The following is a 19,118-nucleotide window of genomic DNA, read 5'->3' as shown; positions in this document are numbered from 1 at the left end:
TATTTGATACAATGCAGCAAATCAATGTGTTCTAGATGAGTGTTCTATCAATTATACCATTTTCCTTAATGGTTATGAATACATGCTACTTTATAATCGAAGTATACTAGCATATACCTATGACAAACTTGTATAGTACCAAGAGATAATTTTCTCATTACAAGCACACTTTTATTGAACAATTTTCATAAGCGAAATTTTTACACTTTTTGCTATAAAAAATCTTGAAGACGAATGGCATATCGATGAAAAAAAATGGATGAAACTAATTGTTGCTCTATTGCAAATCGACTAGTACAACATCAGGGGCACAAAGATTCTCTCGAATATCAACATATTAAATCACCAGTCAACCAGTAGCAGCACTGGTTTTAAGCTAGAGGTAATTTAAATCAGAATGAACAACCAATAAACTCATCATAGATACAATATTTGAATTTATATATAGAACTGCGCAGATGACAAATCAGATAGCATTCCGTCTAATAAAATTGGCAAGTTCATCAATTTGTAGCAGTTATATAAAACAGTAATATTGGTACAGGCAATGTTATCGCTGAAATGATTTGAACTACACCATTTCACTTCAAGCATTATGAACATTATCATTAAATCATTTTTTCAACTCAAAACTTAGTGAACCAACAGGATTGTCAGTTTCAAAATTGTGCTTAATTTCATTGCGTGCCCCCCCCCCCCCCCCCCCCACACACACACACTTGTCTGCTATGTGTTTTTTTATAAGCATCGAAAGTTGCGTGGTTATAGGGTTTTCGAGTCATTTGTTATCGAATAAGTTCGAAATGAAAGAAGTCCGGCTTGATTTTGGAGAAATCTTATCTGGTCATCAATTCATACCAAACCTAGCTCATGCTTTTGATATCTATTTGCATTTGGTATAATTGCTGCTACATGTAATAAGTTTTTCGTAAAATACACCAAAATATTATATAAAAATGCATGACTACTAGCATTATTCATTATCGTGTCTACTCGCATTTGGTTATCAGAAACTGCATTAAAATGATCATGATTATTTGTAATAAATCACATAGTCGGCCAACTCCATAATTTGAATCGTTTGATTGCATACCATGTAGTTGGTATCCTTCAGGGAATGGAATCATATCTTGAGAATGAATAGCTCCGTTACGTAGCAAAGCTTTAATTATTTTTTCATTATTTGATTCCAGATCTCTAACTGTTGCAATATCTAGTGCAGTTGCACCTTGATTCGACCTGATGTTGACATCTGCTTTATAGTGCAGTAGCAATTCTACAACTTTCTCCTGACTTGATCCACACGCAAGCATTAAAGCACTCCTTCCCATGTATGTCTTCGAGTTAATATTCACGTTCTTTACCTGTAATAATGTTTCTATCAATTCCAAAGAGGAGCCGGTTTGGATCGCACATATCAAGGCAGTACCATTTTTGTCAGTACTTTTTCTTTCGGATTCGTTACTATGTTGTTGTATCCAAATGCCCTCTAGCCATGTGACAGCCAATGGCATATGTTCAGATGTTGAGTTTATATTAGCTCCATGTGTCAACAAAAGTTTTACGATGTCAATATGTCCTCTACATGTAGCTAACATTAGTGGCGGAATACTAGAATTTGCTCTCTTTTGTACTTGTGCTCCATTTTCCAGAAGTAAATTGACAATTTCATATTTGCCTCTATAAACTGCATGATTTAACAAGGTAAGAGATGAACGTAATTTTACTTGTACGCTTACCCCATTGTCAAGTAAAAACTTCATTATATCAAGATGTCCATATCGATAAGTGTTTAAGAATGCTTGATTTATTTCCTCGCTCACTTCAGTAATTGGAGGGGAACAAAATGCATATGGCAATTTCGAAAAAGCAAGCTTGTTTTCGTTCTCTGGTGTAGAAAAATCTTCCTCCTTGTTGATATAGCAATTGTTTAAACAGTCATATATGTGTTTAATTAAAACAGAAACCACATTTAAATGACCTTTCCTACAAGCAATCATCAATGCTGTTTCATTTTCATGATTCCGGATATGAACATCAGCTTTCCTTTCTAAAAGTCTTTCGACGATTGTGTAATGACCATTTATGGAGGCATTTGTTAATGCGTTCATATTTTCATCATCACAAGCATTCACAGAGGTGTAATGGCACAATAAAATCTCAACGATTTCGAGATATCCTCTGCTTGCAGCTTCCATCAAAGGCGTTGATGATTTGAAGCATTTTGTATTCGCGATTGCTCCTTTTTCAAGAAGCAGACGTACTATGCTTGTATGTCCCTTTTTTGATGCATACAATAACGCAGTGTTTTTAAACATATTCGTAGCATTTATATCCACATGTTTATCTAGAACGAATTTGACTAAATCATAATGACCATAACTAGATGCAAACATCAATAATGTGCAACCCTTTGGGCCAGTGGATTCAATGTATGCACCATTCTTGAGCAGATCTTGTACAATTGTTAATCTCCCATAAAGAGCTGCATAAACTACTGGTAAAGCAGTGATTTCTTTGGCAACACTATTAAATGGAATACTTATTTTGTTTGGATTGGCACCTTGCAGTAATAGCAAGTTTACCACAGACTCGTGGCCAAGGATTGCTGCCCATGCAATATATGTTCGTCTGACCTCCGTGTAACCATATAACTCATTATCAATAGTTTTTTGTAGTGGAAACTGAGAACACTGGAACTCTACTCTATGCTGATATATTTTTGAAACTATCGGCTTTATATCGGTATTGAATTTTTTACATATTAATTTATTAAACTTTTCATCGTCTGTGAAGTAGAATGTGGATACCACTTTCATATACAACATTAATAGATTTTCAAGATTATACTCAGAACGTTCGTCTTTACAATTGAAGTTAAATATATGTTTTTGCACAAACTTTGTCACGCATAACTTTACTCTGTCGGTAAAAGCCGAAAATCCAAGAAGTTTTCCAGTTATGTGAAGCACGTCGTCATATGTTATCTGTTCGTTTACGTATGTTTGACAATTCTTTTCACTAAGAAGAAATTCTACAATATCTGTTTGGCCTGTCAACACCGCCCATTGAAAATCTTAAATTAAATATTTGTTTTGAAGTAATGTAAAGCGTACATGTGGCCATAAAGTTCTTCGTTTTTGAAAGTTCAATATCCAAGAATATGTTTTTATATTACCTCCTAAAATTGTGATAAATGTGCACAAATTGTCAGCTTTTGATAGTTCAATGTACACATTGCTACACACCCGCCTCTCTAATAAATATATAATTTCAAAAAGACCTTTCCCAAGGACCCAATGGAAGGCAGTCTTAACAATCAAGTCAAGAAATGTATGACAGTCCAATTGTGTCAGTTTTTTATCAAGGGACTGTGCCCATATGTCCATAAGTTTCAAACGGAGTTTCTGATGGCGATCTCCTTGTTTATCTTTCACTAGAAAAAATGTATTACGTAATTCCTCGTCACTCTTTGTTTCTAAATATTTTGTAAATGCTTTTTGAACCCATTGAATTCCTAATTGGCAATGATTGAAAACTTGCCAAGCGTTTCCCTTTATAATTTCTGTATAAAGTCTTTGGAAAAAATCAAAATGACGATCTTCAGGAATACAAATTTTATACTCAATGGTTTCCGTTTCAATCTTTTTCAGTTGTACCCTGTTAACTATAACTTCTATATTGGCATATTTGATAATAATACCTGGTGAATGTTCTCCAAAGCAAACTGACACACTATCCATTATGATATTATGAATAAACATAAACGTACCATCAACTTCTTTTATATAAACATCTGTCAAACTGTTAGCTATGTCAAGAAGAGTTTTGATTGCAGTACCTCTATTTAGACCGCATACACTATAACAATCTTTTAAAAGAGTAGTATACCGGTTAGAGCCAAACAGATCATGCTTTGGTAATCTACCATTAAAAAGCAAGCACAGAACCAAGACACAATAGCTTACTGGTGAGTCGATTCTCAAGGATGTTATTTCATTTTCAATTACTTGAATAGGAGTTTGAAAGAATGTATCTAAATTCTTGAGGTTGGTTTCTGATTTTGTAAGCAAATTATCGTTATCTTCGACTATGTACAATGATCTAGAAGAAATTCGACATAATAAAGGAAATGCATCGTGCATGAGTAAAGATTTGTCAGTTATGCCTAGTTCTTCATTACCCTTCTTAAAATACGATCGAAATATGTCTTGTCTGTTTTTCACTGATAATGCGTATTGCTTGTCTTTTAAATTGACAACTATTTTAGATAAAACTTTCAAATCTTGAAAAGGCTCGCTATTCAATATAGAAAGCCGTACTGACACTAACAATAGAGAACCAGATTGCAATAAACATTCTTGTATAACCTGACCATAGTCCAACCAAGCCATGCGTTTCTGTCGATCTACTGTATGCACCCCACATGCATCATCCAATACAAATACCTGTCTTCTTGTGTCACCATGGTATTCTACAATAGTTTTTGGCTCTATCACTGGAACTATTTCATAACCTTGTGACATAAATTGTAGGGCTAAATGTCTTATGAAAGCAGTTTTCCCGCAACCTGCATTTCCAGCAACTGTCAGAGAATGATGTTTCGTAAGGAGTTCTAACGCATCAACTGAAGCATCAATAACAACATACTTTTCCTCGTCTTCAATCCACGTTTTTATCTGGTGCACTGTTACTGCTGAAATAAGTCCAAATACAGATATTCATAACATATTTGTTTTACGAGGTTTAAGCTATCATTTCAATAAGATCGTTTCATTTTGTATTTCATCCTTTCAGGAGATGCTTTTTTATACTTCGTTTTTTGCAAAATTTTATTTACATTAAAAATAGAACAACCTTTAAATAATTACAACGAAACATATATGTAAAGATACACATTTGTGTACTCAATATATTCAACAGGAGCATAATTTTCACTAGCAGTCTCAGTTAACCTTCCACTCTTTGAGTCTATTCTATTCAAGTCGTAAGACTCCAATATGATAACATAAAAAATAGGAACAACATTCTGCTGTAAGTAATTGATTAGATCGTGGCTGTTTATTTGTTTTTATATTACACATTAACTTATTTTATCTTATTCAATTCTTGAAAACATGGAAAACACCTGGTATTTCTATTTCACACTGCAAATGTACATATGACGTCAAAAAATCAGGCCCCAACGACAGGACAGTTTTCTCCTCAATAGCATGACAGCCAGATATTAACTACATATATTTATATGGAGCCAATGTTTGAGAAGACTGTTCAACAAGAATAATCCCCGCATCATCTGTAAGTCTAAACTAGCTAGAATGATTCTTGGACAATTGTTTATCATTGCCATGTACTGTATTGATGATAACCATTCTTGTATACGCTAATCCGATCTTCAATAGGAATGCAGAACGCAGAACAAAATCGTTTTTTTCGTTATTTGTAACAATGAACTAAAGTTACAAATCTCATCTGCCAGAGTTTGTTGTAAAGTCAAGTAAAATGAAACACAAAACAATAATATGACCGAAAAAACTACACCTACCTGTCATATTACGAGGAATAGTACTTTGCTGTGAATTGAGATGTGCTGACATGCTATCCAGTTGTATTTTGAGATGTTGCATACGCCTTTCCAAAATGCATGCCGCCTCTTCATTTTTACTTTTGATATCTTCTATAATTTGTTTGATTATATCCTCGTTTGCTCTTGAAATAGTTTCATGTTTCATCAGATCACTAGCTAGTTGGTCTTGTCGAGCTTCAAGTGCAGTTTCATGTTCTTTTAGTGTTGCTATATTTCTAGAAAGTTCTTCGCATTGGACCTTGTATGCCATGTTAAGTTCTGCACGTTCCAATAATTTGCATTGTTGTTTTAAAATGGCGTCGCCTAATCTGTCTACTACCTGTTAATTGAAATGCAGAGTTGTAGAGTACTTAAAGTATATCTACGCGTTCTTTAAACTATACATTCCTAAAAGTAACCAATGCGCTACCAATTTATTTTTATTCCTTTTTAGATTGGAATGTTTTTTGGTTAAAATCAAGATTTATTTATTATCGATAACTTGAACTATTTGCAAATAACTGTTTATATGCAAAGAGGCTAAGGACAAGACAAGAAATTCACTCACATTGTATAATTGTGTCCAAGTTTCCTTAAAACTTTCATCGTCAATTTTGCCGTCTTTTGAATGTGCTATTAAATTTCTATAGTACTTTATCCTAGCCAAATCAGCAGCCGGTGTTTCATCTTGATCTGGCGGAAGCACATCGTAACCCCATCTTGGTTCTTTCTTGATATGAAAATTTCGCAGCAAAAGTGTCATAAGCGCAATATCAAACACGGATGAAGAAGTACTGCCTGTAAATATAAATAAGAATATATTTTTTTTCAGAATTAAGCCTATTAATCTCCATGTTTTAGATCTCATCATTGTTATTTCATTGTACTTATTTCCTAAAGTACACTTTACAATCTACTGTAGTTTATTATGAAAATCATGATGTGTTTATAGGAAGTCAATTATTGCATTATTGTCGCACTGATACTTTTGTAATTTGTCCTTCTAGGTCGGCTGAGCTTCAGTGTTTTAAAACAGTGTGCATACTTTTCGAAATTTGTCCATATTCTTGTATGGCTCCTGTGAGGAAAATACGGCCTTATCATCATTTGAGTGTTGGTGTCCTGTATAGTGCAACGTAAGTTCTACCACTTGCAGAAGAAAATATATTGAACCCTTACATCCAATCACAGTACTTCTAATTTGACTTCCTTCACGTGCCGTGGGTACACAAAAGGCCAATCCAATGCTGGGAAAATGTAATAGTACTATTTTCTCTATATGGGATTTCGAAAAGTAATTAAATAGATTAAATTACATTTAATCAGTTTTTTGGCTGATGAATGATTACAAGAACAATTAACCCAAGCATGTTGACATATAATCTAAAAATGCAAAGTGAGTTTAATTGTAATAATTTGGGAGAATGTATACTGAGCAAGTTTGATATTTGAGAATGTGAATTATGGCTACCTATATAAATCTGAGAAAACCTATATCGTATATGATACCTGTATATTATAACACCATGTCAAAGGTCAAGCATGTAAGTTTACATGAGGAGGTGCGTCAATGGAAAACACATACAAACCCCGGTTGAATATGAATACAAATTAGGGTCACCGTAATTACTTCAACCATGTACATGTACAAAATGTAAAATAAACTGTAAAATTAAGGCACTGGCATGCAAAACATGTTTGAAAAAAGAAAAAATACAAATCTAGTATTGAACACATCATCCACTAGTCGATAGGTTTCTGCCTTCTGAAGGGAACACAAAGAATAACCTGTAAGCTTAATCCTCCTCTGACCTTAGGCAGTGGTGCAACATCAATACAAAGTACAAATTAAAAATCAGTTGGAAATGAATTGCCAGAACTATTAAAGAGAAAAGACACAACGCTTCTTTCAGTTAATAAAAGTTAATTTGAACATTCAAACAGAATTTCGTTTTTTTTGTTAAAAAGTATTCATCTTAATTATTTCAGAGAAAACTAATTGATAATAACAAACCATGTGGAGGAAATAAAGTATCCCACTGAGCGTTGGTCAGAACTTTCTTTTGTTTCAAGGAATCGAGTTTTTTTCTTAACACTGTTGAAAGTTGAGTGTTAAGTAAATTTGGTGGAAAGCATCTGTCGAAGAAACAACGCACTGCATTTAGTCCTGGCCCGTTTACAACTGCCACGATCCGTAAATAATTCTGCTGGGATTGATCCATTCATCTAATCTAAAATTATATTTTGAAATTTGTATTGGCATATGTGACTCACAGTAATTCAAGTTAATGTTTATCATGATGTTAAAAGATGTAATACTCATTGAGCCCTCAATGGAGCCTGCCTTCCTTTTCATATAATCTAGATCGAAAGTCTTTAAAACCAATTCACTTGTTGGCACTGTTACCACATCTTTTTATTCATATTGTCTGATCTTTTAGTTTGAGTTCGCTGATTGTTGAAGGCCATATGGTGACATATATTGCTTTATCAATGTCATTTCATCGCTGGTTGATAGTTTACCATTGGCAATCATACCACACTACCTTATTTTTAATAATCAACTATGTTTGAATTAGAAATGTATTAGCATAGATTAAACTCCAGAGTTTGAACTACCTTACCTTTAATATGTTGTGTTTTGTGTACTGTTGTTTGAACTTACGTTCATTATAAATTAGGCTTTAATTTTTCTGTTTTGAATAGAAGTTACATTTTGTCATGCTGATAAAACTGTGGTCTACATTATATCTGCATATCAGAGAGCCCAAAATACAGGGTAAACTAGCTGTCCTTTCCCTGTGTCCAGTCGTAAAAACATTCAATTCTTTCTCTGTGCGCTTTCTTTCATTTCTTACAAATAAAAGGAGCATTTAATTCTATAATATATAATGTGTACGATACGTAGGATGAGTATCCATCCAGTAGTTCCACTAAAGATGAAATTAAAAATGTAAAAACAAATAGTCGGGATGTGTATTAAGATGAAACATATGTTTTCTCTAGAGTGGCGGATGCACTCAAAAACGTTATTTAAACTTCTTTCGATAAACTCTAGAAAAAATTCAATCAAATACAAATTCAAATCCTTACTAACATTGATAAATCTTTTGATATGTATTCATAATAGGTTTCTATGCATTTGTTTCTTTGCCAAAATCTTTTATAAAGTAAGTAACTTCAATATAGGTGAATACAATCGTTGCTAACTGAATGCAAACGTGTTTGTTAACAACAGACATACATCGAAACTAAATATTATAATTTTTTTTATGATAATATAACTTAGCTCATAGTGGCTTTTTAACTGCTATTAAAGTTGATATACAAATCTAAATTGATCAGAAAGTAAATTTAAATGTATATTATGATTTAAAATATTTTCCTTGAACAAAAAACAAAACAAAACAATAATGCAAGTTAACCATTACTACCAGTTGAATTCCTCACAATTGTACTGCAAGTACATTAGACAATAATCTTATAACTGGTAATAATTTTAAATTATCTTTTAAATCCATTTTTAGCAGATGTTCAGGTTCATTGTTTATTTCATCATCTATTTTTACCCTCAGATAATTTTCGGTTTTTTTTCCTGCTTTCGTTTTTTTCCAGACAGAAAGTAACTTTTGAAATAGAAATATAAGTAATTAACTTACCAAATATGACATTAATAGACGCTTACAACCAATTCTCTCTTTGAATGACGTGGTTGCCGACCAGAAACATTTTTATTTATATGAATCAGAAATCTAAATTTAGAAATCTAAATTCCAAATTCATTTAGTTGACTTGTCAAGGTTAAATGATATCTTGACTATATCTGTCGTGTTTATTTATGTTGAAATTTAATAACTGCTCTTCTATATTGTTCTCAATATAAAGCTGGCTTCCAACTTAAGATATCACATTATAAACTGCATGCATGTGAAGCGCTGAATTTAAAAACAATACATTTATAATTTTATTTAAATACAAGTATCTGAAAGATGTGTTTTCCAATACCTCCTTTTATGCTTCATTGGACAGTTTGAATTAGTTCTGTAGTTTATATGAATTGTCGTTCTTTTAATAGCACATTAAACAAAAGTATAAAAATCCAGTTGTGATTTTATATTACAGATGTTATTTATAAGAATAGTAATGAAATTTGAAGACAACCAAAGTTGAAAAAATCAAGGGAGATACATTTTTAAATAATTTCATTTAAGATGTTAAAGTTTATTAGAATAGTTGTGCAGTTTTTTTAAAAGCACATTCCCAGATCAGAAATAGAACTCAGCTGTTGTATTTATTTTTGGACAATTCTATAATGTTTTCATTAGTGGCTATACTTTTACATCAGAGAAGTTTATGCATTATTTCCTCGTGATTATTTCAGTTGAATTGTAGTAAGCGAGGATGGAAGCGGTCAGTAAAATACGAAAAAGGAATCAAATCTATAAATAAAGTTAATATCTTAGTTAAAAACGTGAAACTATTTGATGCTTATAATATTATTAATAGACATAAAAACAAACATAGTTTATGTAAGAATGAAGCTGAGATTATAGTCGCGAAGCACATTTATATTTTTTATTTTAAATTTTGATGCATAAGAATAATTTTGAAAATAAAAAAATGCAAATAACCTTAATCAGTAAATGTTTGTCAAAGTAAACCTTCTTTTTTATTAGGCTTTTCGTTTGCAACGATAAGATTCAATCGAACAGACTGACTGATAAAAAAGACTACGTGGTTCATGAACTCCAGTTGAACCCATATATGTTTTGCATTTCAGAAATGTACAATATCGGATTAAGGCACGTATTTCTAGATTGGAATGATTGAGACAAAAAGATGGTTACACAAATTTTTGAGAGCAAACAAGCTTAAATATTGTTAAATGAACAGCCCCAATGGACTGCTGCAAGGTAAATAGTTCAGGCGGACGCTTTCATGGAGTAAGCCCTTCTTAATATGTTTTTGTAGTGATAAGATAATTGTAAAAATAGCCTCCATACGCTCGGTGATAGTTTTAATATTACGGACAATTACATCTTCCTCCCTTTCCTAATTTCCAAGAACACTGGATCTGCCCCTTAATTCCTAGTTCACAGGATAGAAAAAAAAATGCTATTACAATTTGTAATTGTTTGTCTTTCTTTTCAGGTTATACATGTCATGCTTATAAAATTCAGTATCTCACATTTTTTTAATTTCTGTTTTTTAGCTAGCCACCATTACACCTTTTGAAGAATGCATATAATTATGCTAAGCTGTATCATGACGTTATTGGGTTCTCTGAATTCCGTATATTGCAAGTGATTGTTTCTAGAGAGTGTAAAGGTACATTTCAGTTCAATCTGGAATTTGTTTACATTGAAAGGATGTTTAAACTTGACGTTATGTTCAACCCACCATTTTCATTCTTAGTAAATAAACTACAATGCAAACTATAGAAACACATCATCAAAAAGATTTTGGAAAAAAGTATATCCTTCATATGGACATTGATTTTTAGAAATGAATAAAATATGTTAAAACAAACGAAACAATAAATATAAAAAAACCCATTTACGTCGGACATTCGGTATTCTCAAAAAGAAATATGTATTGAGTATGCCTAGCTCTAAATCGAAGTGTGTCTAAATAAGCAGAATTAACTGATATTAGCATTGAATGTCAACGCAATCTGCTTACAGCGCGAGACATAGACCAATATTTATTATCAAATTAGAATACTGGTCTGTTTATTTAGATTTTTATGTTTAAATAGTGTAAGAACTCCTTAGTTGGCGAGGAAAGTCCGATTTCTATCTTTCTTGACAAGAATTACCAGTTTTCCAAACGAAGGTCGATAAAGCGCCCCGACTTCCACTACCAATAAAAAAATTGTCGTCATTGCATAGCCAATGTTGCCGAAAGTGACATTTTCCAAAACACATAATACAAAAGTGCCACTTATTTAAATTATTGGTCAGTCAAGTATACATAAAGGCAACAGTAGTATACCGCTGTTAGAGTATACAATTCTCAAAATGATTTAGCTATCTTCATTTCTTAAGTGAAAGCATAAATATTTCTAGTCCTTATTTAAATCGATTTATTGGTATTAGTATTGGCATCTGATAAATTCGTGCTGATTACAAGGTGCACTGTCATCTGCTTTCAAAATCTTTCAGTTTGAACGTATCCAGGTTTTCTTAATATAACTGGAAACAACTACATTTGATATGTTTTTCGGTCGTTGCCATGGTATTCGTGCGCCATCCAGGGTGTACTTTTTCTTTAATTATGTTTGATGTATGTTTTATTGCATCTTATTTATTTATGTTTTGTGGAAGGTTAACATTGAATATCGTTATTTTAGTAATATAGATAATTAATTGTTAGCTTCCGTCGTATGTATGTTGGTAATAACTGTTTTTTTTCAAGATATTGACTAATATCATTTTTATAATCTGCTTTTGAATTCCGATGATTAATTATTATTTGAAATTAGTTTTTTCATTGCTGGTTTAATATACGATGTAAATATAAGATATTTGTAATCTAAATAAATATACAAATTCCCCCTCCCCACCTAAATTACACAAACAAAAAACAAAATACGACAAATATGCTATCAAATTTAGTATTTCTTGAGCAGACAGTCGAAAACGGTGGCAATATAGATTTTAGAAACAACGCATACAGATACCCGATCACAAAATTTATGATATCTTCAAAAATAAAGTGCACTAGTAAATGATTTTTAGTCTTTAATCGTCATTTTAATCTTAACAACATCTGAAAAGCCTGAACACTAAATTGATAAGTCAGGGTCAGTTATTAAGTCAATTTTCAGACTTATCCACAAAGGTAAATTCAGAGCTGTTCGTACAATTCGCTTGCAGTCGATTCAGAACTGTTTCGAAATTTTTCAAACAATTCATATGATGTTGATGAGTACTGAGGTAAAATAAAATACTGAACAGTACGAAGAAAGAGACTAAATTGACCTTAATTGACTAAAAGACTGATAATAATATAAGTTTATTTTTCCGTCTTTCAAGTTCTATTCAGATCAAGATGACAGTTTCAGAACAAAGTTGTTCTACTAGATCGACTTGATTTTTTAGTCGATAAAGAAGGACTTTTTTTTATTTTGTCTGTTAAATTTATTAATAACGCAACATATTCTTAAAACAAAATTTTAGATGATATATATATATATATAACTTTTAACAACAGTTCTTCATTAGAACAATGTTTGATGTCCTCTCTTTGGCATCATTGTGTTTATTTGGAATCACGATAAAATATCATTAATGGTAAAATACATTCTCATAACACTGTTACCTGTAAGATACATTGATAGAGAGATTAGTCTTTTATTGGATATGTTGTTCTTACAAAGACACGACCACTTACAATATATCTATTAAAACCATGTAATCAGTCTTCATATAGAATGAATAAATTATCAAGATAGTATAAGTATATGTCAGTTAATTGATTTTCTATAAATTTACTAATTTTAAATGAAAATTTCATCTGTGTATATAGTGAAGAGACAGTGTGTACAACTAGTTGACACAATAAAGCAATTTAAATTTCAGTAACGGAAGTCAATGTTGAAATATTGATTATAATTGAGTTATATTAGTGATGGATTAATAAAAATAGTGAGAGTTGGAATAATTGATGGAAATGAAATCGTAGAGAGTTTTTTTACAAAATGGGAAAGTTGAACAAACTTGAAATTCAATTTGACAGTTCCAAAATGGTGTGCTATTCGGGGGAAACTCTAAAAGGAACTGTAGTAATTGATTTGAACGGTAACTTAAAAATTAAAGGTAAGGATGATATGTGACTATTTTCAAATGTGCATAATAGAAAGGTAACAAAATACAAAACACACCAAGGATTGAGTAGTGTTTGTAAATGATAACTCTTTGTTAGCACAATAATAATAATGATTAGGATATTAGGTTCAGATCTTTCAAAAAACTTTACAATCAAAATGTCAATTAAAGGCTAAAATGCATTTCATAATAATAATTAAAATAATAATAATAATAATAATAATAATAATAATAATAATAATAATGATAATAAAAACCCTGAAATACATAAGGACAACTGGTTCAGCAGTAATACAGAAGAAACTTGGATTCAAATGAAACCAAACATTAACTGACAATAAATATAGATGATTAAAACTACTTTACTTTCAAATTATGTATAAATTATGTATGATAACCTTGCCTCTTGAGACGTTTAAATACATTACTATATGGAATGATATTGTTTTAACGTTAAAACGTACTATTGTACAATTTTATAGCGTTACTCTGACTTGTATATTGTATCATACTTAATAATCCGTAATGGGACTGTGGTCTCTTTTTTTTGGTTTTGAAACTGTTTCAACGTTACAGCTAAACGCTCTAATACATGAGAGAAAGATATTATAAGATTTATTGTGGCCGTAAGTTATTTGTGTTGCAGATAAGATATAGTTGTCAAGGTTAATATAACTTTAGAAAAGGTAAATATGCCAAAAGAGGATAACCCAGTAACTGCAGTAATATTGTTGTTTCAAAATAAAATCATCTAAACTATACAAATAAAGAGGTTCAAATTGCAGAAATGACGCAAAAAAAAAAGACGAATCAAAGAATTCAATTGTATATAGTACTACGGTGTTGTTTAAAAATCACACCTTTCCAGGCCCTTTTAAAATTTGTTTTCCACTAACTAGTAATTGATAAGTTCCGGTTCAATTCAAATACCAATTGTATATGTCACATGTAATTTCAGTTTTAAACGTGTTACTTTTTGTAAATCCTTCCTCTATCAGTAGATTCTGGAATTCTTTTTTTTTATATCTATGTTACACTATTGAAGACACTTGAACAGTAAAATTGAGAATGGATATGGGGAATGTGTCAAAGACACAACAACTCTACAATAGAGCAGACAACAGCCGAAGGCTACCAATGGATCTACAATGCAACGAGAAAATCCCGCACTCGGAGACGTCCTTCAGCTGGCCCCTAAACATATATGTACACTTGTTCAGTGATAATGGACGTCATACTAAACTCCGAATTATACACAACAAAATAAAATTAAAAATCACACAAGACTAACAAAGGTCAGCGGATCCTGACTTGGGACAGGCGCAAAATTGCGGCGGGGTTAAACATGGTATATTTTCTACCACCTTAATACAGAAAGCTTTTGAAAAACTGTGAACCTTACAAATCAGCATAACTTCATTAGATGATATCTGATATATTCCTTATGTCGTAACTACAATTCGTTCCCTTTTCACGAATTTAACCTACCAAATTAGGCTATTTACCGGGTTTATTATAACATGAGTAACACGACGGGTGCCACATGTGGAGTAGGATCTGTTTACAGATTTGGTGGGTTTCGTTTTGCTTAGTCTAGTTTTCTATGCTATGTCTTTTGTACTATTATTTTTCTTTTTTATTTTCTTGACATGATTACCAAAAATCCAGGCCAAAATGCAAAGATACTTAAATTCAGCCACAGACCCGTGATGTCGCGAGTATGTTCTAGTAAGCTTTTAAAGGAGAGGCTAAATATACCAAAAGATATTCAAATTTATATAAGTCTAAAGCAAACTGACAATGACATGACAGAAAACGAAAACGACTAAAAGACAAACAATACACAAACCACAACAAAGAAAACGAAAGACTGAGAAACACAAACCCCAAAAATAACCAGTTGTGGTCACGGGTGATCCGTAAGGCTTAGCAGATCACGCTCAACATGTGACACTGGTCAATTAACCGTCAATAACTTATCCTGATAGTTTACTCTGATTTGCCGAAGTCTAAAAAAACAAAGACGTGTTAGAGCTTTGTTTGTGGGATTTGATTAAGCACTTTCTGTTTTGAATTGTCATCGGAGTTCGGTATTTTTGTTATTTTTTTTTTTATCTTATTCGTCCCAACCGCCCATTTTATTACCCCTATGCAAGAACGCTCCAGCTCAAATATTTGAACGTCAAGGATGCATAACACGAGATCGCATATATGTCAGTTGTACATGAAGGAGTTTAAATTGAAGTTCTCGATAATTTTAGGATTTCTATGACAATTTTGGAAAAGTTTGTAATAACATATTTCAGGACCGCAGCAGTGACGACAAAAAACACATAAGGGGAAAGTAGAATATTCACGAACAAGTTTCTATTTTAACTGTATCTATTCAGCATAAATCGCATTGGATATTTGCATCAGTCAAATGTTGTGTACTATTTCAAAAATGGAAAAACAAATGTTTTAACAAATGTATTAGTACTAGTGAGATATTTTGTCCATAACTAAAATCTGCATTTTCCAGAGTTTGTTCATCATTGTACAGTTATAACGCCGACAGTATTTTAGTCAACAGTAATTCAGTACAGGCGGTAACGAGTCTTGAACATAATTTTTATGCTATTCAAGGTTTTGCTTCATATTGGAAGCCAGGCAATTATTTGTAGTGAATTGGATGACATTTCTTTTTTAAAATCAGATTGTTATAAATAAATAGAAATATATAATATATATTGTAAAGATTAATATAACTGATAACACAGTCTAATTTGATTCTGCAAGTTCAAAATGAAAATGTTAAAATTATATGAAATAAATAATTATTTTTTATCGGTCGTGTTCATAACTAGTAAATAATTCATAATAAAGTACAAATGAAATAATATTGTAACATCATTTGAATAATTTGCTACTTATAAGCTTATTACATATAATTAAATGTGTCCTTTAAATGTAAATAATGAATTTTGAAAACCAATTTGATATTTCCTTGTTTTCAATTCAACCAATTTCACATTTCAGGTACTAAATACTCTTGTAAACATCCCTATTGACAATCAATATGAATTATTGAATATCGATTGCTAGCTGCTTTTAACATGATGCTGATGCTATAACATTGTCAAGTATCCGGTTAATTTTAAAATATGATTTCCGCGAAAATTGTAGCAACTGAATTTCCCCCACGATGCATCACGAAATCACATTTCGGCTACGTTTGTAGGTGTATTGATACAAATGTGTGATAAATAATTAATTTGATAATAAATATATATATATATATATATAGAAACAAAAAATGGTATTGAAATTTAGACAATTGTTAGTCAAACAACATGAACACTGAACATTGAAAAACCACCCCCACACTCAAAAGCAAACACCAATTGATTATAATTATAACAATAACGCCTTGGTTTCCACATTTTGTCTGTAATTTAGTTCTTAGAATTATCATACATTTGACGCACAGTTGCCTGTTTTACTCGTAAACCTATTTAGGTAGAAACACCTTGAAAAAGTCTTGATCCGTGCCGATGTAATAATGATACTAATAATAATAATAAGACTATCGATAAAAATAACATTAGAAAAGTATTTATCTTATAAGTTAATGTATTCATCATATACATGTATCATGTAAATCAATAACTTATTAAAATTCTTAAAATATTTATACTCTTATCAATTTGTTTATATAAAAAAACGTTTCTAGCAAGAGAAAAATCAAAAAGATAAATGTTAGTAAAATTAAAAATGGAAATGGGGAATGTCTCAAAGAGACAACAACACTACCAAAGAGCAGATAACAACCGAATGCCACCAATGGGTCTTAAATGCAGCGACATAATCCCGCTTCCGGAGGCGTCCATCAGCTGGACGTAAGAAATCCAGATATAACAATATTTCCTTATCCTTGTCAACCCTTGAAAGTTTATATATACCTCAAACATTTTGTACAACTATAAATCAATTGTTATTTACTTTACACTTTCCCTGTTGAATCAGTAAACTAATATAACAGGGATATTCTGTTGCTGAAATATTTGTAAAAGTAGTTGATGCCATATTGTTGTATATTGACATGGCTTAAAGAATTTATGAATCGTGGTTTGAAAAGGAAATGTTTGGCGTCAAACCAGAAACGATTACATATTCTTCATACAAATATCCACTTAGAAAACACATGCTTGTCGAACACGGAACTGCTAACATATATCTTAAACTGTTAGGGTAAACAATTTGTATGACAAAACAATAATGGTTTTCATTTCGCTATTCATTCGTGAATGTGGGAGAAAAAAGAATACTAATTACGCAATTGTTACTTATGTAACACTAGAAAGTCGAATTAAGAATATGAATTACGTAGCCAACTTGATTTTAAGACTTGCTATGAAGGTATGGACTTTGTTTCTTGTAAAAGGTCGTGTTGCGGCGTATAATTTCTACGTCATTTGGTTTCTGATGGATGTTTGTCAGATTGGCGATTGTATCACATCTATTTGTGTCCCCTAAATATCAAAATACTATAGTTAGTGTTTTGCAACTGAGGAGATTTATAACACACATTTCTTATATTTTATTTGGATTAAAAAGGTTAAAGAACAACACATATGAATTAATGGTTTGAACTCCTTTTGACAGAGTTGCCGTTAGACAGGACTGGATATATTTTTAAGGTCCCTGTATGTCGCATAGGTCCTGAAGTTTTCACATTTGCTTTGCTTTTTCGGGTTTTTTCGTTTCCGGTGAAGCGTATCTACTAATGCGCATCTGGTGCACAAAAAGTGCGATCTTTATATTGTTATAATTTTTTAATTGCAACAGTGTCAAAAAGATGCATAAGTTACTCTGAGACGGGTTTGGGAACGTAGGTCCAAATAACAATGAATAATTTGAAAATGAATTATCTTTAAAATACATACTTACTTAAACAAAAGATGTATAACGGAATCTAAAATAAAAATAAAAAACAAAACAAAAACAAAACTGACATGTACTTTTTTTTTAACTTTTGGAATAGATTTCTTTGAATAATTCATGTTATTCTCATAGAAAATGATAAGACCCTTTAATTCAAATGCTGTTTTCTTCCTCATTAACACATAATATATCCGACTATGTTGAAGCATCTACCCCATCAAACTTATAATGATTGATAAGTGTACATCATATCTTAACTTGTATCTTGAAAAAATAATGATACTTTATTCCGAAAGCAATACAGCTTATAGGATACATATACATAATTTTACACCAATATAAGAATTTTAAAAGAGATATATAATATATATGAATATAGAGGTGTGCATATAAGAAAATATAATACATAATACAAAATACGACATGGTATACCAAGGAAATATTCAACAGTAGTTCAATAGAAACTGAAAATGACTTAGTTTCCAATCCTTCAACCATTTAGTATAGTGTTTCAAAGATTTAATATACGATTGCGTGAAATAACAATATAACGTTATGAATGATTTGTTTTATGATTTAAACCTCACAAAACATGTTAAAGGGCACTAGCTAAGAGATATATGAAAAACCTAATATATTTTTTTTGACTCAATCAGTAATGAAATACAAATAGTGAAATTATTATTCCTTTTTAGTAGCCAATAAGGTTCAATTTTGTCAAAATAAGCAAAAAAACATTGATTATGAATTATTCACTTGCAAGTAAATAACTCGACCTCATTGAATCCGTATTCGTGTGA

The 19,118-nt window shown here is 31.4% G+C and overlaps 2 protein-coding genes across 2 annotated transcripts in view; one reads left to right on the top strand and one right to left on the bottom strand.

Moving 5' to 3' along the window:
* Positions 1-879: 879 nt before the first annotated feature.
* LOC143070587 (uncharacterized) lies at positions 880-4,688 on the bottom strand. Its single transcript, XM_076244831.1, has one exon. The coding sequence runs from the start codon at positions 2,826-2,828 to the stop codon at positions 990-992; it is 1,839 nt and encodes a 612-aa protein (XP_076100946.1). The 5' UTR covers positions 2,829-4,688; the 3' UTR covers positions 880-989.
* An 8,434-nt stretch (positions 4,689-13,122) lies between these two features.
* The window catches only part of LOC143071026 (arrestin domain-containing protein 3-like), a 45,987-nt gene continuing 39,991 nt past the window's right edge, over positions 13,123-19,118 (top strand). Inside the window, exon 1 of the mRNA XM_076245114.1 lies at positions 13,123-13,386. Within this exon, the coding sequence (XP_076101229.1) occupies positions 13,269-13,386 (118 nt within the window). The 5' untranslated portion in view covers positions 13,123-13,268. The remainder of the gene's footprint in view (positions 13,387-19,118) is intronic.

The sequence above is a fragment of the Mytilus galloprovincialis genome, chromosome 4 (assembly GCF_965363235.1).
Source record: "Mytilus galloprovincialis chromosome 4, xbMytGall1.hap1.1, whole genome shotgun sequence".
NCBI lineage: Eukaryota > Metazoa > Mollusca > Bivalvia > Mytilida > Mytilidae > Mytilus > Mytilus galloprovincialis.
Note: the sequence above shows the minus strand (reverse complement) of the source record. Positions and strands in the feature narration are given on the sequence as shown.

Coding starts and splice junctions, on each gene's coding strand:
- LOC143070587 (XM_076244831.1), bottom strand. CDS start 2,828: ATGTTGTATATGAAAGTGGTATCCACATTCTACTTCACAGACGATGAA.